The 26,997-nt window shown below is 37.9% G+C and overlaps 1 protein-coding gene across 10 annotated transcripts in view; it reads right to left on the bottom strand.

Annotated features, from left to right (window-relative positions):
- The window catches only part of SIPA1L1 (signal induced proliferation associated 1 like 1), a 219,324-nt gene that overhangs the window by 29,062 nt on the left and 163,265 nt on the right, over positions 1-26,997 (bottom strand). For all 10 annotated transcript variants that reach the window (XM_063331426.1, XM_063331427.1, XM_063331434.1 and 7 more), the window contains 6 exons: positions 22,063-22,166; positions 21,331-21,488; positions 17,192-17,768; positions 15,808-16,082; positions 12,134-12,412; positions 2,606-2,755 (listed from right to left, as the gene is read on the bottom strand). In XM_063331426.1, the coding sequence (XP_063187496.1) occupies positions 2,606-2,755; positions 12,134-12,412; positions 15,808-16,082; positions 17,192-17,768; positions 21,331-21,488; positions 22,063-22,166 (1,543 nt within the window). The remainder of the gene's footprint in view (positions 1-2,605; positions 2,756-12,133; positions 12,413-15,807; positions 16,083-17,191; positions 17,769-21,330; positions 21,489-22,062; positions 22,167-26,997) is intronic.

Genomic DNA, 26,997 nt, shown 5'->3' with positions numbered 1-26,997 from the left:
TGTTTAAATATTCAATTTTATATATATATGTCATAAGAAGAAACTCATTACTTCAGTATTTTTTAATTTTGTTTTTACATTCTGCAGCCCATTACTACATATACATACCTTCAGGTAACGCAGGATAAGTATACAAAACGCACAGAAATAGATCAAGACCAATCTGGAAATTCTTGAAGTCAGTGAAGTTTTTGCCCATACCCAACTCAGGATATGGACCAATAATCTGGAAGAGGCAGCAGTTACTGCTCTTACCGATGTCTGACAGACGTTGGACTCATACCCATGCTTTCCAAATCTGGCCAAAAATCTATCATGCAACAAAAAAAAAAAAAACGCATACACAAATTATACAGTTGAGATTTCCTGCGCTGGGAAATCTCAGGGACTGGCAGACGTAGAGCCCACTGGAGCCTCACCTGGGGGAGATTACCTTCAGGACGTGGTGCCCCCTCGGCCCCTACTCCAGTCCATCTTTCTCTCCAACTTCTTAGCAATTGAACACTACAATATCTCTCCCCTATTTTAACAAGATATATGGGCTGATTGTTGAACAGCTCTGCCTGGTACATCAAACATCGCTACAGCGCCGCCCTGAATCTGGTCTCTCAGACAAATCTCAACAGAAGATGGACAGGGAACTGCAATGATTTTTAGTAATGTGACACATTACTTTACTTATTGAGGCAAGGGAAAGTTTCCTGCATAATTACATTTTTCATGTTTTCCATTTAGCCTGGTAGAAAATGTTTGGCAAGTCCTGAGTAAATATGATTCGTGTGTATGGACAGACAGTATGAGAGGCAAAATGCTTTTCCTATAAGAATAGAACATAATAGTCAAATAACTGGACTTTAATAAGTGATTTTTCTTTTTTTTTTTTCTTAAAAAAAGCATCCAATAAGAAGCATGCAAAGTTCACGTATTAATTACTTCTTCCATTATTCCATTGAAACAGGGTTTCCTTGCACCAAATTAAAACTTCAAAACCAAAAAGACTATATACGCAAGGTTTCTAGGACACATCTCTGCTGAACCAAAGAATGCTGTAGTGAACGTATGTGTATAATTAACTTAAAAGATGGAAAAGGGTTGGGATGGGTGCTGGTGTGCTCTGAGGCCAATTCAAAACAAAAATCCCAGCGTGTCTGAAAATCCCTTCCTACTCAAGCTGTTATGGTTGTGATGGTCAAAGGACATATGGCAGCAATACCTTTTTTGTAGAGCAAATGACGTAGTTGGAAAAGAGCAGACAAGATATCGGGAGCACAAGCTGCTCTTCAGAATTCAAGGCAACACAAGTGCTGCTGGCATGAATGAGCCTGGAAGTACGCAGTGTATAAAGAGGTTAAGTGCTTTTTCCAGCTGCAGAGCTCTGGACACATTTCTATTTAGTTTCCTTACAGCAAAGTTTAATGGCTTCAGAGCCAATCTCCTAATAGTCAGCATGACTTAAGCACAAACTTAAATAATGACCCGAACAGGCCTGATATTCTCATGAATCAAAGCCTTTATGAAGGCATGCAGCACGGAAGAGAAGGTCTTTTCAGAAAGCCTCACACTGAGCTGCAAGAAGGACAGGGAAGACAAAGCTTCAGTGCTCTGGAGCAAGAAGTAGCCCTTGTTCAAACACATGCTCAGAACAGAATTCTCTGGCCCAACACAGAGCACTGTCCCCATAACAGGCACCTAAACAGGCAAAAGTCAGTGCCTTGTGCTAAGCAGTTCCTGAAAACTACTAATTATTTTTTTTTAAATAGAGAAAAAGACACTTCTACCTTATAAAAGACCCAAACTAGAATGGGATTACACACAATGACCTGCAACGTGCTCAAGAAGACTTCAGAGAGAAGATCTGCAGTGTGAACTATCAGCAGTTTCGACACTTCATCTTCTCTATAGGAAGTAATTTGGAATGTGGTAGACAGCTCTTCTGCCGCCAATTATTTTTTTCCCTACTTGGAGATGCTTGATTTATTGTTCCTTTCAGTGCTCTCTGAAAATGATACAGATTTAATTTCTTCCTCTACAAGTTGCCCCTTACGTTGACACTGGATCACTTCAGAGTTTGAAGATTTCTGGGAAGTTGGAAGAGAGCACCTTAAAAGAGGATGACTCTGAATATGTGAAAAAAATGCCAGCTGTGGATTCCTTATCACTTTTGTGCCTACACATCTGAAGCCTTAGTGGCACTCAACGCTACCTTGCTCCAACTATTAGCACAGACTGCAAAGTCCCAAACAGATCATTTATTTTATTTTAGAATCGAAGCCTGTAAAATGAAGCGATTTGCAACACGAAACCAGTACCTTTACTGAAGATTTTAAAATACATTAAGGTCCCTTTGTATAGTAACCTGAGCTGTTGTAGACTAGGATCAGAGAGAGAGGTTAGGTCGCAAAGGGAAAAGGTGGAAGTAAGGGATTTTTAAAACAGTTTTTCCAAGAAGCATGACAGTGATTTTTGAAAACAAGCATGTTTTTAATGCACATAAACAACAGCTGAAAGGAGGCTGTGTAAGCACTCCTTTAGTTCAATATACAACAAATGGAACAGAGAACAAAAAACCTGCCTAAAAAGAGTACGAAAAAAGTCTGGTGCCTACCCTTCTGGCATAGATTTTTGTCTGTATGTGCCCCCACCAGAGCCAGTCTCACTTGAGGATGATAAGTTGCTTGGAGAATTACGGCATTGTTGCGATCTTGCTAAGGCAATGGATGAGACTGTGACGTAGACATCGGAACCGGGAGACAACCTGTTCAGAGCAAATGAACCAGTCAAATCAGCAATACTGAACAGCAACATCATAGCGCAAAGCAAGAAGGACAACATTATGCAAACTGTCACATCAGCAAAGAACATGGCACCATGGAGACAGCAGAAATGAAGTCAGTTGAAGGATCAGACATTTTTCTCTTATTAACCTATTGGAAACCATGGAAAATCAGCTCTAAAAAGCTGAATGCAGAGAAGTAAATGAAGAGAGGCAAGTCTGGGAAGAAATTCCCGACACACACTAGGAAAACACCCCATTTTCTCAAGTCTTGATTTGTTTTTACAGATTGCTTGTAAGGAATAATGAAGCATGACATTCCTCACACAAATAACAAACAGTAAAAATATTTCTAATTCTCAAAATAGACACTTGCCTGAAATTTAAACTAACTGTAGTGAGCCGTCTCTGTGAACTCTTTCAAGAGTATCAAGCTTATTTCTATGCCGTCAAGCTTGTCCATATTAAATCACAAGGAATAAAAAATGTAACGTGATTTATAAATACCTTAACCCCACCCCCTAAAAACTTAACATTCTAACATAAAAACATCTCAATGTATCACAACTCTGTTTGAAAATACAGACCTGAGTCACATGAAGCCTTCTCCTGTCGGAATAACCACACAGCAAATAAATGGGCTAGAATTGCAACACCTGTACCTGGGCAGAATGGCTGGAAGCAGCAGGCTTATACTGCTCAACTCGTATATCCTGTTCTGTAGTTAAAGGCTTTTTTAGATCATTTTCTCCTTTGTGCATTTTGTTTCCCAAACCCCAACTGAATTCACTGCTGCCAGCTAGTTCTTTGCTCTACTTGGTGGTAACTGAAGCCATTGAGAACTTCTGCAGTGATTTAAGTGGAATTTGAATTATGCCATCCATGAACATCAAAATCCTACTGTGAATGCAAACCTTTATTCATTTTAACTGGGAAAAATACTATAACTTACACAAGTTAAATAGCAATTTAACTTTTAACATTTAAAAAATGCATACTGACTTCAGTGAAACACGCGGAGTTGTCTCAGTAGACAACTGGGGTCTGGGGATTTACAATACCTTAGCCCAGCTGCCTAATTGGTAAAGGAGTGGCAGATTTTAACCAGCTCTCATCACAATACTGTAAGAACTTTTAAAATTCAAAAACTCTTTTGAAAATGAAAAAAACATCGCACTAATTAATGTTACTTATGTATGTGTATATATCCAAAGACTGGGTGTGTGTACATGTATCAAATGTGCACTTGTCCCCCTCAACACTTTGCAAAAAAGCAGTAAATAAAGTCTGAAAATGGAAAGAGCGGTAGGACTGGACCAAACATCTTGATCATCTGGAATTTCATAAAGCGCATATGACTAAGAATAACTCTTCTTCCCAGACAAGAAAGGAATGATCTAACACCTGACCATCACAAGTACCATACCAAATCCAGCAATTCCTTTCTAGTCTACCAAACCAAATTGAACTTCTCACATCTTTCAAGCAACAATTCTGAAACATTTGATTGCAAAGAACACAGTTCAAGAGTTGGAAACTCGGGGAGCCATAAGCCAAGCAGTTCATTTTCCCAGTGACACTCTTATAAAGAGGAAAAAAAAACCAAAACAGTTCAGGCAACGAAAATATGTGCTTTCAATAGCATTCACTCACCTGTGTGGGCACACACGTTTAAACTCAATTATGCTTGCAGAGCAACACACAGTTTAAAAGCGTGACCTTTTTTCCCAATACTAAATTAGAATTTATGGCCAGGAAACCAATTACTTCTCGAATAATTTCTCTAAAATGATTTCCTGTTGGAAAATGCTTACATTTTCACTTCAGACTCAGCTATGCCTTTTCTTTACTTCCTGCGCCTTACCAAAAAGTGACAGCACTGTTCAGAAGGAATGTCAAGATTTCAGAACTATGTCATGGAGTTATAACTCATTTACAAAGATGAAAGACCTCGAGGGCAAACAAAATTGTATTATAAATGTAATCTGAACAACAGCACTGAACAACCAGTCAGGTAGGACATCCTGTTATTTAAAGCAGCAATACATTTTGTTGATACAGGTCACAATAGCACTAAAATCTTTAATAGTGAGAGACATTTAATTTTATGTGAAACACATAAATAAGACAAAAGAACTTTAGAGTAAATTAGTTCGAATTGACTTTTTGAGCTGCTTTGAAATCTATTGATGAAAGGCACTTCCCAAGACAAAAGGAGTACTGTGTTAGCAGTACGCCCCTATAGTTAAGATATTCTGTGCTTCTCTTTTATTTATAATTAAAAACCAAACTAAAACAAGCTATTATCTATTTCAAAAGACAGCTTTAAGAAGAAATTCCAAAATGGTTAAGCGCTTGAGTCCCATAATTGAATTTAAAAATAGGCCAAGCGTCCATTGCATTAAACAGATACAATTACATTGCAGACAATTGAACTGGGATTACACCACGCATGACTTAGTTCTAACAGATCTAGTTCATCCTGAAAGGACTGGTTGAGCCTTGCCAAGTATGGGAAGAAAATCATCTTTTGTGAAGGCAGTGAGTGGGATGGGCATACTTTTGTGTTTAGTATGACAACACAGACATCGAAAGCATCCACCTCGCTCTTAACAAATTAATTTCCATGTCATTAGCTGTAATTTTCCTCACGTCTTCAGTATGCATAGGTATGTAATATACACATCACAAGAAAAACGTCCGTCTGGCACACGTTGTGCCTATGGCCTAAGGCAGTCTTTAGTTACACGACCATACACAGGTGCCTTCTCCCTTAGGACCTCTGCCCCATGCACTTCTATTCCGCGCTACACCTTCTCCTGCCAGAGCTGACCAGCTGGGAAGCAAAGGAGGCAGAAGTTGGCAGAAAAGGAAGGGTGACCTTATAGTCAAGGCATTTCAGCGCTGGCTTTGCAAACTGAATTCTGATCTTGCACTTGCTGCAGCACTCCGATATGACCACTGGCATATTTGTTAAGGAAAATCTTTCATTCATTGTCACTAATTGCAAGTTTCTCAAAGGCCTTATTTGATTCCAAGGCCCGATTTACTTCTGAGCTGAAAACTTACGGAAGCAGCTGAAGTCAATTGAAGCTGTAATTTGAATATATAAAACATTAACAATGCTGGGCACACTTCCAAACATGAGATGCCCAAAATAAGACACAGCAAGTGATTAGAACATAATTTCTGTCTCTACCTTTGTTCTTAATCTGAAGAGGGCCAAAGACATCTCTTCTCACAGAAGAGTTTCGAAAATTAAGTTTAATTAATACCCGTGAAGCATTCAGAAACTACAGTAATGGGCACCACTGTAAAGCTTAGAGGGGAATTAATAATTGCATCTTTACAGGAGGATTTGAATGCCATCCAGTAAATAAGGGATGGAGTAATGAAGAGGAAAATAAAATATTAAATAGCTCTTTTAATGAGCTGCATTCACTGTGTGAACTGAATGAGGCAGATGTACTCTGTTAAAAGAAATTCTCATAATTTAATCAAAGGAAGTATCAGAAAATACAGTTACACAAGAGTTCTGAATAAAATTGCACAGCAAATCTTAATTCTGGCATGCTTACCTTCCACGTGTTTGATTTTTGCACTCCTAATAATACCGCAAGATGTGACAGTTCTCTGAAAACACTGACTCAGTGCTCTCATGTTAAATAGGAAACCAAACCGTTCAAAAAGGAAAAAAAGAACATTGGCAATTTTGGGGAAGGGGGAGAGCGAATGAAAGAGAAAATGCAGGTATGCTGTCATATTGTACCCTCTCACACCACATTGTACACCCTCTCAAGTACTTTTCTTCAATTTGACCATTGCATTTCAGAAAATATGTATTATAACAAGAAAAGATATAGACGTAGGCAATGGAACAACCAGAGACAGAAACTGGTTTCCGTATGAAGAAACACTGAACAGCCTATATGGCTGCACAGATTATAGAGAATTTTACCATATCTGCTTCAATCCATCCAAACATGAATTATATTGGACCAAGTAAACAACGATTCTTCATTATCCCTCGTGACAAAAGAACAATTAGGAGACCTGGAACTATCAAGAGACCAATTAGCAGGCCCCTGGATGAAGAGCTGCCATCCACAGCTGTTAAACACAGCAGTACAGGTCCATCTGGCCCCAGGTGATCTCAAAGTGCAGCCAGCCAGGAGACTGTCCGACCTGGTAAGGATCCTTTCTTTATACCTGTAAGCATTTCTTATGCTTTTCCCTGGTCCCTGCTGATGGCCGCTGCCAAACAGGAGAGATCAGCTCTTGAAATGACACAGCATGGCTCTACTGAGGTGTTTTTGGAACACACGAGTTTGGCCATCCAGCCAGGTGCACCAACAAACCTTTCCTTTTCCACGGCTACATCCAGCTCTAGGTCCTGGTGCCGGTAGGAAATGCATAATATATAATCTCATGTTAGTACATGTTTTAATTTGACGAATGTGATAAAAACTTTAAAGTAAGAAATCCTCAGACCCTGTGAGGCAGGCAGTGCATGTGCCACAATGCTCATTTGACAGGTGGCAAGATGAGCACAGACACCTGCTTGTTTATACTAGGAAAAACGTCGCTGATCAAAGCTAGGCAGCAGCAGATTAGGATTTTTATATAATGTGGAAACAGTTTAAACTAGAATCTATCTGCAGGAATTAACCCATAAACTACTACTGGTACAGTTACTGTCACTGACTACACACAGGCATCGTTCAAAGAAGCATGCAGGTGTAGGGCAAGACTGTGCTCCAAAGTCCTCAATAAGATTTAGGAGCAGTCTCAATGAGTATTGTTCTGATACTTCCATGCAGTGGAATTTTACAGCCAGTGCTTGACTGCAGTTATGCCATAATTCAGTTTTCCATTTGGTTTAAAATATTGACTGTGCTCAGAAATTTGCAAGTTAGAGCCTTGAGCTTCCATCCAGAACAGCACTGAAGTGCACGTGAAGTGCATGAGTCCAGCAGCGTGCTTTGCTCACTGGTTCGCACTCTTCCCAAACGTTTGTTCAATCAAGTTTTAGTTAAGACTGGTTCCAGTTTACGATAAGTTAATTAAAAAGAGATTATCATCTAACACTATCTCATCTCCTTTCCCTGCACATTTATTTCTTAGTAAGTCTGGAAACCAAGTGTACAAAACAAAAACTGAAAACTGGGAGGAGAAAAAAAATAATATCAAGCTCTAAAACGACATCTTCTCCAATAACATTAGCTCTGACGTACTTCACATATATGTGGTTTATGGTATCACTCTGATATTTATTCTGGGTTATAGGCTACATAGGGTCCCGTGTGGACTAATTAATGTTGTGAAAGAAGCCATAACTTGGAATTTATTGCATTTGCATTATTAGACTTTTCAGTCTTTAATGTTGCAGTAACATTAGAGATTCATTTTAAGATTTATAAACTTTTGGTTATTTTTTCCTGCCTACAAATATGCACATCAATCATTAATACATTCAAGGACCCAGGATAGTATGAGAAACAGGGAGAACTGAACTATAAGCTAGTGAGTTGGATACACGAGGACAAACCAATAAAGGCAAGTTTAAGTACTCTGCTGATGAGGCAGAGGACTGGGCATTTGTCTGCCTTCTCAGCAGACTGCCAAGCAAGTTACTCTCCCACCTACAATACCAGGTCCCCCAGGGAGGCAAGATATTTTCCCATATATGAAGTGAAGTCCCCCTGTTCTCTGGACCAGTAATGCAGCTTTTATCTGTTTTTAACATTGTTAAATGGACTAAAGTGAAAATATCAACTGGGGCAAAAATTATTATTTCACTCAGTATTCATATTTAGAGACGCTAGCTATACAAAGTGATCGTCAGTCAGATATCACTAGTAGGTAACGCCAAAAGGGTTACACCTGTACTCCCAATACTCCGAGAACACTTTGTACTCAAAGAGGGAAACCCTTGTCTGTTAGGCTGGTTTTGTCTAAACTAAATCCCTCAAAACTTCAGGGTTTTTTTTTCTGAATACTTGATATAAGTCACGGATTTATTGCTGATATGTTACCATTAAAAGGAGTACCACATCAGGTCTGATACATCAGAAATATTATAACGCCTCTGTTTCATTCTTTGAAATCCCACCCTCTGGAGTTACGGCTAACGATGGTACCGACCTTCTGTTCTCCTGGGCAACGGCTACCAGCGCTAGTTCCAAAATCATCTCAGATTCGGAACTCAGAGAGACACATGGATGAATTTACTACGGCTTTCTCAGCTGCCACGTCCCTTAAAACATAGATCACAAACTATAGATTGCTGTTTCTTAGTGGCAGACGAGGTCTGCCACCACCGTCACTGCGCCTGGCTCCCTAAATGAAGAACGTGCGGTCAAAAGGCCAGAGCACAGAAGGATAAATGCCAACTCCAGTCTCCAACTAAGTATTAAGATCAAACATCAGCAAATCTGAACTGCAGGTTGGCACCGCAGAGACACAAGTGATAGCTAGTGATATCTAGACCACAACCAAAGATTAAAATGGAGCTTACAGCTTTAATTTTGTACTGAAATGACTTAGTGATGCTGAGCTTCACAGGTAAGTTTCCAGCCCCACTGACACTTAGCTAGTACCTCCTTTTCGAAAGTGAAGCTCTAATGGTAGTAAGGAAATCTAGGCTATCTGTACTGCTTTGCTAATGAGCCGTAATTACAGCTGCTTTTTTTCCAAAAAACTCCTTAAAATTCTATCTAGAACATAAATACTGCAGAGACTGGTTACTGCAAAGTAACCATTTTGTATATGGTGGGGTCATGTTTATAACCATGTTAATGAGGGCCCTTTTTGGATCACAGGGACCACCAGTACAGATGCCGGTACCCATATTACAAGGTTATCCTTGGTCCTCCGTTTCTCCAACCAAGAGCTGAGCAAAGAATAAATCGTAGGGAGCAAAGGCCAGCGGAACACCGTCGCTGTGACCTGCACCAGAAACACTCAGATTCCAGCACCTCCTCATAGCTGATTTTTACACTATGGAAAGTATGAAAGTTAGTGGTGTAAAATTAAATGAAACAGTAGTTAAGAGGGCTACGCAAATCTCATCTCTGTTGATTTTAGAGATTTTACACAATGAGAATAGAAGTATCTCAACTTGCCCAAAAGCAAAGGTTTCTTTTATCATGCAGAGAAAATAAAAATGAGTCTTGGAGCAAGCTTAATGCCTTTTTTTCCCCCTCCAGTAGTCCTTTAAAATGACAAAAATGTATTTTTCCTCACTTTAACTGGAAACATGTTACCCTTATGCAGCTGCTATTATATTTAAACTTGATCCAGCCAAGAATAACATGTTTAGCAGACCAGAAAGATAAGAGAGAAGACATTTTTCAGGCATCCAAAAAAATTCCCAGGCAAACTTAAAAGCTACTTTGATAATATACTTTTAAGGATGAAAAAATCCAATAGAACCCTTTTTGAATAATAATAATGAAAATACTTAAAAGAATGTCTAGAGGAGAAAAACCCCAGCTACATGCCTTGAAAATGAAGGAAATGGAAAGTTAAAGTTTCACTTTTTGAAAACAAATGCTGAGTATATGGAAATTTAATTTTCACTTTGCAAACATTTGTCAGGCCGTAACCCCCCTCTAGAAGCATTCAGTGACTGGCAAAATCTTGGATGCTTTAGGTGTGCGATGTTGCCCATATAGGATTTTATGCAGAAGAAAGCCACAGTTGTTAATAACCCATCTCTCAGTGCAGCCAAAGGCTCAATCTCCTTGGCACAAGTTGGGGAACAGCCAACTCAAGACTCCAGACAAAGCTCTTTGGTTAATAACATGGAGAGATGGAAGTGCCTGAAAAAAAACAGCAACTCAACTGCATCTGATCTTCTGCCACTGCCTCAAACTTTGCCCAGGTATTGCTATGCCTTCCATAATTTCAGAGTGACATTCTACAGCACTGGAGAGAGCAGAAAAAACCCATCACCCCAGCTCCTATTCCTTCAAATTCAGCATCTGCCTGTCTTCAGCTGTAACAGGCAGACATGGCATGAAGCCACGCAGTTTTTATGTTGGTCCAAATATACCATTAGAGAGCTAAGTCCGGTGTCTCACTGGCTTCTGCAACCTTTTTCACAGACAAATTTATCAGGTTGTCTGTGAAATTATTAGTGCTTTCAGTGTTGCAAATCTTCTTTTGCAACTCACGCTGATGGGAGCTTTAAGTACACATCTACTGAACTGAAATAAAGCTACAACTGGGGGGACACTCTCTAATCAGTTTGAGTGCAGAAGTATGATAGTGTCTAACGGTAGCGTCTAATAAAAAAGGAAGTAAGAAAATGAAGTCTTTAGCAACTATTGCAATTTCTTAACAAGGTGTCCTACACCGAAATGTCAATTTCACTTTGGTAGTTTCTTGGTCTTGGCTGTACCATCTTTGAACTGTTTTTTTTTATCCCCAGTTCTTCAAGATGTGAAAAATGCTTTCAGTTAATTCATTAGAACTCTTTATATTTTCTACAATATCCGTCTTATTTCCACTGCTTTATATTTTTCAGCAACGTAAAGTGTGATTAGAATCTGTCTACAGCTTCTTTTTTTTTTAAGGAATTGTTCAAAATAAGAAATACAAGCTACGAGCTTGTTTCCCTCAACAGATCTCTTTGTAAATGCAGAGACAGTGACAGATTTGTATAGATAATCAAAACAATGGCAGTTCATTTGAATACTATCAAATACATCTTTTTCCATGAAAGAATGAAAATACTGTGACAGGATGTGCCTGATACCTTTTATCTTAATAATAATCACTTTCTTGTTTAAAAAAGACAAAACAACAAAAAACCCAAATCACCCTGGAGAAATGCAAACTTAAACCAATCTCTTCTCTGGCCTAAAATGTTCAGAAACTCACAAATCAGATAAATTTGCTTTCTCTGCTTTCTTGCTGTTTAGGTACGCTAATTCTCTTGCTAAACACCCTGTTGGATGCTATTGCTGCCCTGGGAGCTCTAGGTGATTCCACCAAGTCTATAAGCAAGCTAAAATTCTGATTTACTTCTTCAAAATCCAGAAGTCCAGGAACACTTAGATCTAAAACTTCAATTGTAACTCATTTAAAACTTTAATAACCATACAGCAGTTTTAGCATACCACCCAACAAAGGGAAATGTAGCCTAACAACCCCGTAATGCTTCATTTTGTGGTTAATCATGCCAGGAAAGGTATTTCCTTTTGGCTACTGTTTCGCTCATATTCATGTTGGCTTTTGGCTCATTAAAACCAAGATTAAAAGGAGTCTTCAGATACTTAGATAATATCTATTGTGCTTTTTTCCAGACATGATTCTGAGCAGCAATGTAAAGCCATTAGTGAAGAACACACGTACCTCCGGCTCTCCAACGGGCGCCCATCACTAGAGATGCTTCGTGGGATGTTGGCTGCTCGTTCTGGGGGTGGCATTTTCCCTTCTCCTTTTCCAGAGCCAATCCTAGATGTTACTGGACTTTGTATCTGGGATGGTACCTGAGCCACATGAGGTCCCTGTCCTTTGCTTGCATTTCGCTGCCATTTGTTATTATTTCTGAAGGGAAATTTGAATTCATACGACATTCCTTCATTCACTTTGTATTCCATCACTGGCATACGGTAGTTTTCTGAAGAACTCCTGGAAATGAAGGAATTTAACATGCTGCTGTAAAAAATAAAATAAATATATCCTGTTCACAAGGATAGAAACCTGAAGACAGAAGCTGAATCAATTCTATGAAACAGTACCTGTAAGATTTTGCTTTTTAGAAACATGTATTTAACTAGTTTTGATACTATTCAGCTGATTATTGGTTATAAAAGCTAAAAAAAAAAAAATCTGCTAGAAGGGTATCTCCCTTTCCTAATTTAAAGAAGTAATGGGCTTTAGAATTTGCCAGCACACAGACAAATAAGACACAAAATGTTTGTTCTTTTTGAGATAAATCTTCCTGATGCACAGATACCCATGAAAAGACAATATTTCCATCAAATAATGCATTACACTTCATTTTTAAACATCTTTGGCTTTGGAGTATCTCAGCTGATAAATTTGCACATTATGAAAACAAAACACTTGCTAAAAATTGTGGATGCCAAGCCCAAATGATGCCCTCTGCTTCCTGAGGATGTACAGGAACAGGACAGCATAAAAATTGGAGTAAAATAGGACATAAGCTAATGCAGTCCACGTAAGATGCAGGGCAAACTTCCACATACATTGAAAAGGGGATTTGACGAGTAGATGTGACCTTGAACTTCGGTAAGGATAATTTTGGTACTTCTCTTGACGAATGTAAATACCTCTACTTAAGTGAATTTTTTATTGTGATTACTTTGTTTATTTACACACATCGTTATCTAATGGGAAAGCAAAACAAACAATCAGTACAAAATTTTCTACTTCTAGCTCTTCCTCTAAGTGATTACACTGTTAGTGCTGAGAGATATCAATATCCCTTCCCAGCTACAAAACAAAACAGTTAACTTGTTATCCTGACATTAGCAAGTTGTGCGGTCTAATAGGAGCAGACGAAGTGAAAGGGGATGCTGAGGTTCTGCTGTCCACACTACACACATTCTGTGGTTTTACTTTGGTCTATCCTCTAGTCTTGACCTGCAGATTAAGTTAGCAGCTGGAAGGCAGGAGGTGTGCTTCTGAGGCACGTGTAATTCAGCTTCATCTGAAAAGAAATGTCTGTGTGCTCCCAGGGCACTCTGTGATGTGAACCACTCCATGGTAGATGGAGATGATCAGGAGATTTGTTTTCAAAGTCCACTCACAACCTAACTAAAATCTCGATACTCTTGTTTTTTCTGTTCTCTTCCTATTTTAAGTCTCTGCTACTCTTTTCCTAGCTATTACATACTTTAGTTGTTTGGGTTTCTCTTTTTTTTTTTTTCCCCCAGAGATAGCTACAGTTTCAGAAGCAAGAATACACAATATCTTCTTGCTGCTGTGTCCTTAACTTCAAGGTCAGCAATCAGTCCACTAAATTAGTTTAGTGGCAATGTTTTAACGACCATCTTTTAGTAGAGATATAACCATAAGAAGGCCCGCCTCTGTGTAGGGCATTAGATTGTGAATCAGGGTATTTGGATATATTTTTGTATCTGCTACTGACCTTGTACATGTGCCTGCTGGCAAGCCATCTTATCTAATGGCACCCCTGCTCTTCCTCCAACTTCACGCCAGCCGATTTATTAGGATAGGGACTGCTTCTCATATGAATGTACTATACCAAGCAGAACTGATCTTCATTTTAGTTACGGTCTGTAGAAGTTCCTGAAATACTAAATGACCTCCAGGGGACACAACGAAAGGGCTCCAATTTTGTAAAACTGATTGCCAAAAGAGAAATTACTTTGTGCAAAGATTTAAGTTGAGTCTCTGGTAATGTATGTAGGATACCTACAAATTCAAGCCACAGTTCCTAAACCTTAATGATCTTGGACACAGCAAGCAGGATAAAGAGTTGCTTTATGAAATTTTATAACTAGGCAATAACTCACCATGAACATTTGCTCACTACAAGACAACAACAAAACTCACTGATGCCGAGTATAGTATTTCAAGAAGTACAGTAATTTGTCTTTCTGCTATGGGTTTGGATATACTAAAGCTAAGCCTGCTTTTGGCTGTACTTAATTTAGTTCAGGAATAATAGGATCTGTGCTTTCCACACAGATTTTTCTGCTCTAATCCTTTTGCTATGATTGCAGCTGAACTTTCCATTTGCTTGGGCTGCTAAATACTGTACAAAAGCTTTCCAAATACCTCATGGGTGACCTTATGCCACTGCTCATTTTAATCCCTGACATGTATTCAATTTTCCAGTGACAACTAAAGGACAAATAAAACTCCTTTTCTCTCTGGCCCTGTTTTGCTACCAGTTGCAAAAGGAGTTAATATGGTTCACAGTAAAAACAAACACGGATTCTTCTTTTATGCAAGTACAAGGTCTTTGCTCAGAGACACAATTTCATATCAATGTAATAAATATGCAATGAAGTTTAGCCCCAACCTTAAGGATACACAGATTTAGCATATACCCCTACCAAAGATATTTCCTGATTAGAAAACAGCAGTGTGAGCCAGTCTCTCACTGCAAGGAACACACTGAACTTTGATAACTGTACTTGCTTCTTTTTGGCAAATCTAGCCTAAACCTTGAGCTAGCCTGCAGGCAAATTTAGTCTATTAAAGATCATTCCATTTTAATCATATAGCACTTGCAAGATATTAATACGGGATGTCAGGAATATGGGAATCAGATTTAGTGATGTGGCTGAACGCTACAGACAACTGCAGAGATTTCAGATGGGAACAGAAAAAATTATGAAAAGCTTTTGTGTGAGTTCAGGAAAACCAGAGGGACTTAATGTCCAATTTACAAAAAAAGCACATATTACTGCTTATTTCTGATCAAGCAACATTTTAAAGCTATAAAAGCAATAATACAGTTGACACAAGCCTCAGGCTTAACGTGGATGAGAAGCCAGAGAGATGCAGCAAGATCTACTACTGAGTAAAGAAGAATTACTATCTGCGGCAATTTCTCTGACCAGATCCACACCTTTGATAAACTCTCATCATTTACAGCCTTACTTATTTGTGAAAGTAGAGAATTTAAGCCTATTCTTAGCTTTCAAGAATTACATCCACAGACATTGCAAACTACCAAGAAATGGGAAAGTAGGGAGGGAAATGTACAATTAATTCTGATGTATCATAAACACACAACTGTAAACAAAAAGGTGTTTGATTTCCATGTTAAATTCCATGGAATTTAAAGGATACATGAGGTTCCTCACAGATTTTATTAAACTGGTATTCAATTAATATTTTGTAGGGTCTCTAGTCTGAATATGGGCAATTTTTCCTGCCCTCCTTTTTCACCTTACAATACTGGATACTGTATTATAACTATGCCATGTTTTTTGGAAGTTACCACTTATTCTGTGGTGTTTCTTTCGCCCTGACCCTAAAAATCAACATATTATTTCAGCCCAAACATAGCTATTATACAATACCTGCGTGGCGTGCAGTCCTCATACGGAGGGACAATGACGACCTTCACTGTTACTGATGTTCTCAGCAGATCAATCATTTGCTCGTGACTCAGAGTGGCCACAGCCACCTTGCAGATTTCCACCAGCCGGCTGCCTTGTCGCAGTCCTGCCTGCCACGCGTAGCCATAGGGCTCAACATCTGCCACAATGCCTTCATAGTTTACATGGAAACCAAGCTGGCCCAGACCATTCCTACGCAGAGTCATCTCCACTGTTTCACAGCCCTTAGTCACGAGCTGTGAATTGAAATGAAGACAGAATTTAATGCATGGAGAGACCTTCAGTGCTAATAGAGGTTTAAGGGCTCCATTTTTGTACAATCAACCAACTCTCAAGACAATGGTCGGACACGATCAAGGAATATATATCACAGTCCTGGGTACACAATCATCTGAAATGGGTCTCATCACTCAAGCTAGAATTTTCAGTAGAGTCCGATTATCCAATTGTCTTGAAATTTTTACTGAGACCATATAAATTTTAGGAGATACATGGCAGCACACAACAGAAAAACCATATGGTGTTACACAAGCATCTCTACTTTATATTTGACACTTCGGTAACCAACCAACCATTCTACATCTCCAGCTGTTTGAGTAAACTGTAAGATTACTTTTAGTCAGAATGTGGTGGCAGGCAGCTATCAAGCACAGTAAACTGGGGTCTATGCCAACTCTTCTATGTACCATGAGCATGAATACCGTCAAGGGCAATTTAATAGGGCATGGTTTCCCCTTTTTTCTGGTCATTATACAACTACAGTTGTGAAATTACAGGAAAGACAGCAAAACATAACACATTCTTTCATAACTTAATTGGATAAAAAATAAGCATGGACAGATGTTTTATAGACAGATACCATGATTCACTGCATTTTATCACATGCATTCTGAGAATATCTGAAGGTTGCAATAGTGATTGGGACTGCACCCTGCTGGCAATGTAATAAGTCAGTCTCAAGGATATTACAGCTTCATTTGAAACAAGATACAACAAGCCTATAAAACAGAGAAGGAAAGGAAAACAAGGAAAAGAAATAAGGCAACACTTCTGTACTTATTGTGTGGGAGTAATTTATGCATCTGAAGGCCCTGCTTTTTTTTGGTTTTAATATATTGAGACATTTTTGACACACACACACACCAAACTGAGGTTTGTTGATATCTGATAAAAGTGAAAGCAATATTGCATTTGAGAAATAAAAAGCAGGGAAGTATAGATTTCATGATAAACAATTAGAACAGATTTAGGGATCCCAAACATTACTCAAATTGAAGCCTTACTCTGCCATGGGGTGAGAGGAGAAAGCAAAGAAGGGGAACCAAACAAGAGAATACATTCTAACCTCCAGCCTTTTGACGATCTCTTTGATATCATCAATGTTGCTGATGAAGCTCTCCAAAGAAACACATTCACCTCTTTCATAGAATATTTTGATATTTGTGTCCGTTGAAGTCCACCCTATCACATCTCGACAGGAGCAATTGAACACCACGCTTTTCGTGTCGTGTTCAATGAGGACTACAAACTCATTAGAGATGCCTAGGAGACAGTCTATTTCCATACCCTTGCTGTAGTCTTTTGCATGGACACTCCATACAATAGCACCAGAACTATAGATCTCTGCTCCTGGATAAGGCTTGGACTTTTCTTTCTTTTTCGAAGCAAGTGAGATGAAGGGGAACTTGCCAGAAGGGTCAATAGGTGTGTTGGTGACATTCTTCTCTGCCAAGTCTTTCAAGTACTCTTGACGGGTCCTGGTGGCCATCGCACGGAACTTTTCTGATTTATGAGCAGCATTCTCTGCATTAATGACTTTGGCTAGTAAGAAGTCCCTGAACACATTCGATTTAGGAAACGTGACACCTTTTGGAATAGGTGGTCCAAAGGATGGTACATCTCTGGATCTTGTTACAGCAACACTAAGACACAAAAGAAAAAGGAAGAAGCAGAGTGTTCCACTGTATGCAAATTCACCGGGTTTTGAATACAGAAAACACATTTCCTGTTTTCCTTAAGCCCTCATTTTTTCTCTCCTTTTCTCAGCAATATGCCTGTACTTATATTTTAATCTTGTTGGTGTGGAGATTATGCCCCCCTTACCACTTATTTTTGCATCTAGGCATTTCTGAGCCATTCACAGTACCACAGCTTAAAGAGAACTTCAAGTGCAAAATTGTGCTCTTTTGATAAACTAATCACTCACGTATGGCAGTTCTGAATTTTGTTTTCACTACAAACAGAAAATTTCTAATACACACTATTACAAAGGCTATCTTATAATTTAGCTACCTAAAGCTGAAAGGCTCATCTGAAAGCAATGTAAGTGTAAAAATCAATACCAGAAATATAGATAAAATGGAAGCATTAAAAAGATAAAGGCAATAAAGTCGTCTCACAATGCCAGTTGCACCGAGAGAATCATCTTCTGGTGACTGAATGCATATATACATGACACTACTAATCATGTTTTAAATTTCTGGACTGAAAACTGCAGTAGCTGATATTGCAAGCTAGTGATACAAGCAGACTCCAAAAACACTTGAACTAAGAAATTTCTTAGAAGTTTGGAGACATATATTATTAATAGATGCTTCCTTTTTCAACTCTTCCTTTTACTTCCTGTACAAAGTGATGGACTGACAAAAAGACTGCCTTAGGCAATGCCGATGAGGTTAACTATTCTCCCTGGTCAATTCTCTTTTGATACAGAGCGGATGAGAGTTGTTTGGCATCACTGAAGATTTGCCATTCCAGTCCAGTATCATTCACTTAGCAGTCCATCCTAAGAAGAGACTGACTGCTGTACTTCAACGATTTTGAGACAAGAAACGCTCCAACAGTTTGAATATGATTTGCTACGTAGCTATAACTGAATCTGAAAAAGCATTAACTATATTTGGCCAAAATATCACGGCAATGGAGTTTCATAAAGAAAAACAGGATGGAACTTGAGCACACTAGAAATGTATGTGGTGTTTCATTTGAAAGACTGGTGGGTATTATTTTCACACTTTGTTCTAACTTATCTGAATCCTTAAACATAATCAGAGAAATGCACCCAAAAATCAACAACTGAGATTGCAGAAATACTAGCAAAGGGTTCATTTTGGGGGTGTGGGGGCACACAGAAACACCAAAAATAAAAATTAAGTTACACAATCTTTAACCCTGTTTTCTGTTTTTGGGTGGTGGGGTGTTTTATTTGTTTGGTTTTGTTGGTTTTGGTTTTTCTAATTATGTTTTCTGGCAACTAATACTGAAAGATGTCATCAACTGTTATATTTGCTTCAAATATATCGAAAAGTATACAACAGGGGGTGCTCATGATGCAACCATCTGACTCTTGATCATCTTCAGTGGCCCTAAAGGGTCTATTGTTAAGAGACAGAAGCCTCAGCGTTAAACACAATTACTGGATGTAATGAAAAACTACCAGTGACATTTTGTTTGATTAGGTTTTCAATATCATGAATCACAGGCATAAGAATTTAATCTTTAACATATGCAGGAGAAGTTTTAAAAAGTGAATGATGCTGACAGAGAAGCCAGGCTTTTGAAATATTGTTTATCTTAGTTGAGAGGGAGAATCACTGGCCAAGACAGTGCTTGATTTTATTCCTTTTATGTAGTTTTTAATATAAATTCCAGTACATTTTTATGCTATACGGCTTCCTGTTTTGTCTAGAATTATGAATCTATGAAAGTGTTCCAAATAATTCAGCAAAAAGAGGTCAAATTTACTTTGAAAAGTTTCCTAGAAAAACTTTTCATAATGGAATTCTATAAATTTAAATCAAGTGTTTGCACTGAGAGGATAAGAAAAGAAAGGATTTTAATCTTAAAGACAGTATACAGAACATACAATGCTCTGGCGGTCTCCTGTATCAAAATGAACACCGACACTCACAGGTTTTTTTCCATACCCGCTCACCCTCCCCTTAAAGTTTAAGCCTATAGCATCGCTAAAGCTAAAATTCTGATATTTTCTTCACTAATAGCAACCAGTAAGGTTCCAGCCCTTGTGGTTGTGAAGACTTGAAAAATGAAAGCAATTCAGTAGGCTGAAGGTCCAAAATAGAATCCTGAGATATTTAAATTTATTACAGTATAGCAAGTATAAATCTTTCCCATGCCTTTTAAAAGGAAGAAATGGAAAATATGCAGTCGTATTATTTAAAATAATAACCACAAGCAGATCTTTATCTGTGTTTGTAATACCCAAGACAAATGGAAAATGTATCTGTAGCCCTTGTGGATGTATTTCCTACTTTCCCTTTACTTCAAAATCAGTTTCCATACAGAGTAAGAGTCTAAAGTTTAAGAACAGGCTACGTCTACAAAAATTACGCAGCAGTGGAATTTGTCAATAAGCTGCCTTAAAATGGGCATCAACATGAACATGTCTGCTCCAGGAGAGTTTAATGCATGTACAAAGTTCAGCATCAGTTCCAGAAGTGCCGCGTGAGCTTTACCAAAAACTTAAGGTGAGCAAAAAGCCTTTAAACTATACTTACTTGAAAAACTTGAATATACCACCTCAGACAGTGCAGTCTCAGCTCTTCCTCTAAATAAGCACTTGACTGAATGAAACACTTAGGTGAACGTTTGTCTTTCAGTAAAGACAAGTAAATTCTAAGGCTACCTCATTTTCAAGATAAATACTCTAAATCAATTACTCTGACACCTCATATTTTAAATAAAGAAGCTTTAGAAAAGATTGCTGATATCAGTCAATATCTAAAAATAAAAATACAGTAAGAGTTCAGGACATAACAAAGGTAAGAAGTTTTACTGATCATAAAAAGAAGGGTAACTCAAAAACTTTATTTCTATATGCTTTCAATTTGGTTTTAAAAATATGTTAAATAGGAATCTCATCTTGCAATTCTTTATTATAGTTACTATCCATTACCATTTTCTATTTTAATCATATTGACTTTAAGGTCACACCAAGTTGGTTTTTTTGTTGCATAATGCTCTGGAATTTCTTTGTTGGAATGAAATGAGATATGAAATGAAGGCAAAATATTTCCTAGATCTTAGCTTCTCTCTGAAAGGTTAGTCATACTTTTTTACTGTCTTAATTTCAAAAATGGAATATAAGCCCAGATGCAAAAAAAAAAAAAAAAGAGTGAATTATTAAGAATCAAATTAGAAATATTCTTCTAGCATACTCTTAATGAAGAGAATAGAAAGGAAATGAAAATGGCATTTTAAAACCACTCCCAAATGCTTGATTCTATATGTACATATACGTGTGTGTGTGGACACACATACTGCCAGGACTAATTTCCTCATTGGGTGTGTTTCTTTTACATACTCATATGTGTCTACTTTTTAAAAAGGTTTCTGAATTCACATGACCCAAAATCTCCTCGACACCTATCTTTCGTTATGTTTCCCTACTGAGAATTTAAAAGAAGAATGACACCTCCCTTTGCACTCAAACTCCATGTTTTCAGTGAAACTAGGGATAGCTACCTGTAACAAACGCTGTCAGTACAGGGACCATGCACTCTTACAATGACAAAGACGTGCTGGAAGTGGGATCGAATGTTCTTTGGGCTGAATGGTTGTGCTCCAGGCTCCTGGAAAACTATTGTCACAATATCATTTCCAATATGTCGTTTTCTCAGAAGCTTTAACAGAAAAAAGAGATTCATAGGTTAAAACACAGCCTTTTCACAATTTTCAGTTATTTATTTGTCATTATTATAAATTACTATTGTTCATTTTTTTTTATTCCAAATCCTTCAAGCTGGAAACTGAATCAGTTGAAGATTTATATGACAAGTACTGGAATGTCAGTTATTCACCTAATAAATTTCAGGCTGAATATAATCCTTAAAGTGCAACGGATTTTGCTGCAGAAGGTTGAAAAAATCACATCAAACGCACTATGATCCTGTTGACATAAGACATGAACTCCTATTTATGTAACACAGACGTATTACTGACATTATTGCACAGTATTCACATTAAACACTTTAAAAATCAGAAGTATCAAAAGTGAAACTAGCCCTCTCTGTGTCAGGAAGATGAGCAGATCAGATCATTGTAGGTACATCACAGGCAGATTTTTCTCCATAGGACTGTCTTCTATTTAATTATTTCTTCACTAGTAACAAATAAAAGTTGTCCTACATTTTTAAAAGTTCGGCTACTTTTGAGATGGAGGAAAAATTAATTTTAAGTAGGCATGGTCCACTTTACCTGTTGCTTGTTGTTTGGAGTATATGGCAACATAGTGGAAACGTGGAACATAATTTCATAGTCCTTGTACGTTGTGTACAGAGAGTGAGTACCCGTTGAATCAGCTTCAGTTAAAAAAAAAAAGAAAAAACAAAAGCATCGTTGAAAATAAAAGTTTTAAAACAAATTTTCATTACTATCAAAGAAAATCATCAGGCAAGACAAGAATTCCTACTCATCCTTGATCCTAGCTGAAATGTCAGCAAGTAAAAACTTACCTGGAGTTCATTCACCTGCCAAAGCAAACAACATATATAGATGGCATATATAATTTTGCATACTTTTCCCAAAAACGAACTTGTTAGGAATAGGGAATTTATACCAGAAAACCCTGAAGAAAGCCTATTTAAGCATGAAAAGTGGTAACAAAGTCTGAAGTAATTTTCAGACACCACCCAATATCTCAGGCTAACCGGAATGAAACTGAACCGGAAGGAATGTGAAAAGGACTTCAGAAAGGAAGGAAGGCAGATACTGCAAATGAATACCATGCATAATTAAGTATCAATGGACACATAACCCACAATATATATGAAAGAACAGAATAGCTTCTTTTAAACATAAATATCAGGACTCTAAATTAACTGTAACAAAGTCAGATAAAACCTTCACTTAAACAGGTGCTTTATGGATAGGTGCAGTCAAAAACCCGAAGAGGATGGTGGCATGCTTACAGCTGAGGATGGAAAAAGCCCACAACAATGACATTATGATGCTAGTATATTAATCAAAGGTACTCTCACCTGTTTTGGGTTCTGGCCACCCTATTTTAAAAGTTATAGAAGAAAGAGAAGGGATCCAGAAACAGGCCACAAAAATAATTATACGTGGATGGAGAGACTTCCATGTGGAGAGAAAATGATAAAAACTAGGATTATGAAGTTTAGAAAGAAAAAAAGAAGAGGGGATATTATTAAAGTGTTGGATGAAGACAACACTTGATTACAGACAAATTGGGAACTTCTGTTTTTACTTTTTCTCTCTCTCTCTCAAAAAAAAAGAGACCTTGAAAAATGTTCCATTAATTTAAGTAGTAATGCATTTAAAGCTGAAATAGCGAATATATTCTATTAAATATAACTGCTGTCCACAGTGCAAAAAGCCCGGTTTCAAACAGAATTTTAAAAATAACAAAATTTATATATGGAAAAAAGCATCCTGGTTATTTGAAGTTATATAAACATGCTACTATATTATATAATCCAGCTATTTATAGCAATATATTTTAAAAAGCTGTTAAATACTACACCTTGGCATTTTTTATTAGCAGAGAGATCCTGTTACTAAGGAGATAATAGCTTAGAGATTCATGAGGCATTTACAATAACATAAATACACAATTTATTTACTCAGATTTTGGGTATTAGCTTTGACAAGAAGTTTTCATTTTCTGTCAAATTCAGAATCATTGAATTGAGGTAGCTTTGCTGTAAATGAAAAACCACAACACCATCCACAAAATGAAATGGAAAGTTTCCTACATTACAGCTGAATAGAGATTTTGCATTTCCATATCATCTATATAAAACAGAATGGGAATAAGGTGGGGGGCAGGGAGATTCCTAGAATTTTGTAAGAAAAAAAAAATTCCGTTAATGTTTCAAGGAGACTGGGCTCTCTTTTCTAGCACTCGACATTGCCCTTATGAAAAACTAGCTAACTGCTAAATATTTTCCTTTTAACGCTAATTACAACAGCGCGACAGCTGAAAGGGAATAACTTCATCTTGCACTCTACTGTCTGTCTGATCATTCCAACGCACACTGAAGGAGGCAGATGCACCTGGAAGTCCCCTAAACATCAACAAACTGGCTTTTTTGGGTCTAACTAAATATGGTAATTTGTACATCATCTTTCATCAATAGAGCATACAAAAATATTACAAAGAACTGGAAAGGGGGAGCAGGTGCAAAAAATAAAGGGAAGTGGGTAAGAAGACAGACAGGGGAAGGAAGGCCCCAAAAGAGGGGAAGGGGGCCAAATGGGGTTGGGGGGGAAGAGGAAAAGAATAAAGCAATTCTGACAAATAATATGCCAAAACAACACCTATGCATTTAAGCCAAACTTTCAGCTTTCCTGGACAGACTTCATTTCAGGCAGAAAGAGCTCTTTCTCAGAACAGCACTGGTTCTGCAGACTAAGTAATAAGGCTACAATCCAAGTGACACATTTAATGGTTCCAACTATTTACAAGTACTTCACAGGTTAAATACCTGTTATTCAAATTCAACTACAAAGAGAAGCCTGTAACCATTACGGAGTGCGTATCTTTCTCATCATTCAGATTTCTTTGTTCTTACAAGTCCAGAATACTTTTTCTGAAGTACAACACAATAATTACAGGTGTTTGCTTTAAATCAAATCATTGCCATTGCAGTAAAAGCCAAGACTGTGCACTGGAGTAGTATCCATCATTTCAAGGTCAGAACTGTAAACTAGCACTGCAATCTACTTTGATTTGCTTGTATTTAATGGAGGCCTGAGGGAGCTACAAATTCATTAGCACCTTTTCACACTGAAGACATCCCCGCCTCCCCCCATCAGCTTATGGCATACCTATGGATGCTGCCTTCTCAGTCTTGTCCCATTACTGGACTTTGTTACTTTGCTGAGGACTTGTCTGATCTTCTTTTCCTTCCATCCTTATTCACCTTTAAAAATCCACCTTATTCTTCTCTCCTTCCAATGTTTCTCAGTTATCTTCACAAGGCCTGTCTTAACAGACTCCCATTTAAGTGTTTTTTCCAACACCAACAGCACTCAAAACTGTGACCAACGCCAACAGCGTACTGCTGATAAATTGACCTCACTGAAGCCACAGGACTTCAGTGTCAGCCTGCTTCTATGGCAGCTTTTAAAACCTCTGCACTAGAAAACTGTATAAAAAGCAGTACGAGTAGAAAATCTAACTCACTGTTTCAAAGGGGAATAAATAAATGATAAAATAAACAATACTAATGAGGCAGGAGAAGGAACAGCCATTGCTAAAAATTGCAGCAGTGCTCGTAATTAAAGGCACAAGAAGTTGTTGTTTCAGAGCTTAATGTTGTTCCCATCTACCTTGGCTGTTAAAATGCCCTGCCTTATTTCTAGTTTCTCCTAGTTATTGGCCCAAATTCAGCACCTGTCAAACCTGCTCTCCTTTCTGTTATACACACGGATTACGCCAAGCACCCATGTTCAACTTCTGTAGTACCCAAGTTCTTTTACGACACTATTTCCTAAGGACAGAATCCTTTATTTCTGCTTCTTAAGCAATCAAGGAACCTCTGACCTTCTTTGGCCACTGGTGTCCCTGCAAATGTCTGAGACCCAGCAGCTTCCACGTAGTTGAAAAGATGTTAAATAGTACAAGTTAAGAAGGTAATCGATCTGTATTATTTCATTAGAAACGTTGGGGTTTACTGAAAACCCCTAAATGAAAAGTCAATTTGAAGTCCATTAATTCCCTAAATTTTTAATCTATATATCTTCTGTGCTGTTTTTATGTTCTTTGCATGTCTTAACCAAATGTCATGCAGTATAAACATCTAATACAGAAACCTACCATTATTAGCTAAGTTTATAATCTCATCAAATAGATAGTTCATAAACTCCTACAACTCCCATTAATCAATCTCCTTCATTTCCTGCGCCAACCACTCTGTGGACACACATGCCAGGTTACCAGGCCTAGCATTACCCAGCTGATCCCATTTACCAATCTAAAATATTGAGAAACAAGACTAAATGAGGGGGAGAGAAATAGAGCATGCATTACAATTAGAGAATAAAGTAAAATGACTGAAGTTATAATTTGAAAGATTACTGTGATGTTTATTACTTTAAAGTGATGCCCATAAACTTCCTAGCAACCGTAGGATAGATGACATTTTCAAGGTCTGTTTCCTATCCAAAGTCTGCAGGCTGCCAGGAGATAGACTGCTTCCCCTCTGGTAATTCTAGAAATATACAAACAAACTTTAAAAGTAGCAGCTCTTTTCCACAGTGGCGCTGGCAAAGATCCAAAGCTAAAGCCCTTGAAGGATCCAATATACTTAAATAGGCTTTCAGTTAATAGGATGCATGAGATTCCTCTTTTTAAAAACTGGCTCTGTTACGGATACTTACCAATTAGGCCCCTAATTCTAAAAATTTCTAAGAACAACAACTGTTCTGAAACTGCATTTTGCTAGAGTAACTTTACTTTTCTAACTTTGCATAAATTAAGAACATCTTGTGAAAATTTCCAGAGTACATACACAAATCAGCTTTCCTCCACACTGAGAAAATCTTCCATCGTGTGTTACATCACGCATCTGCTTTTCATAAGTTGCAAAGTATTGCCAAAGCTACAGGAACGAGCAAAATAGCCTACATAGCTCTGACCTTTCTTGCAAGTTAATGAATAGACATTTGTTTTTAAGAGCATCTTTGCAATCAACTGTACTGACATTAGAATTTTTATGCAGGAAAATTTCCCAAGTAATGAGACCACACGAACTGTTTCATGACAGTGACCTCTAGCAACAGAAGAGCAGAGAGCTGGAAAAGGGAGAAGCTCGCTTCCTAGCTGTAGACCTAGCTGTTTCAACAAAACCCTATAAACCTAATTCATGGTAAAAACCACAACCTCCTCCCTTTGCAGGTCTTTTTGTGTTAGGGCCAAGGCAGAAAGGACTGACTGATTACTTCGGGTAGCTATTGAAGATGTACCACCTGTCTGTATTCTACCGTTCACATATTCCCCATAACAAAGATGCAGCCCCTGCAGCCATCTCTGGTCTGGCATTTTGCCCACCTCAAGGTGGCTTTTTTTTTTTTTTTGCCATTTCCTATGCAGAATATGCAATAAGGGTTTCTGAATGTAGCTATCCAAAGAGCTTAGTGTTGTACCCCCAAAACAACACGTTCTCT

The sequence above is a fragment of the Chroicocephalus ridibundus genome, chromosome 4, assembly GCF_963924245.1.
Source record: "Chroicocephalus ridibundus chromosome 4, bChrRid1.1, whole genome shotgun sequence".
In the NCBI taxonomy this organism is placed as follows: domain Eukaryota; kingdom Metazoa; phylum Chordata; class Aves; order Charadriiformes; family Laridae; genus Chroicocephalus; species Chroicocephalus ridibundus.
Note: the sequence above shows the minus strand (reverse complement) of the source record. Positions and strands in the feature narration are given on the sequence as shown.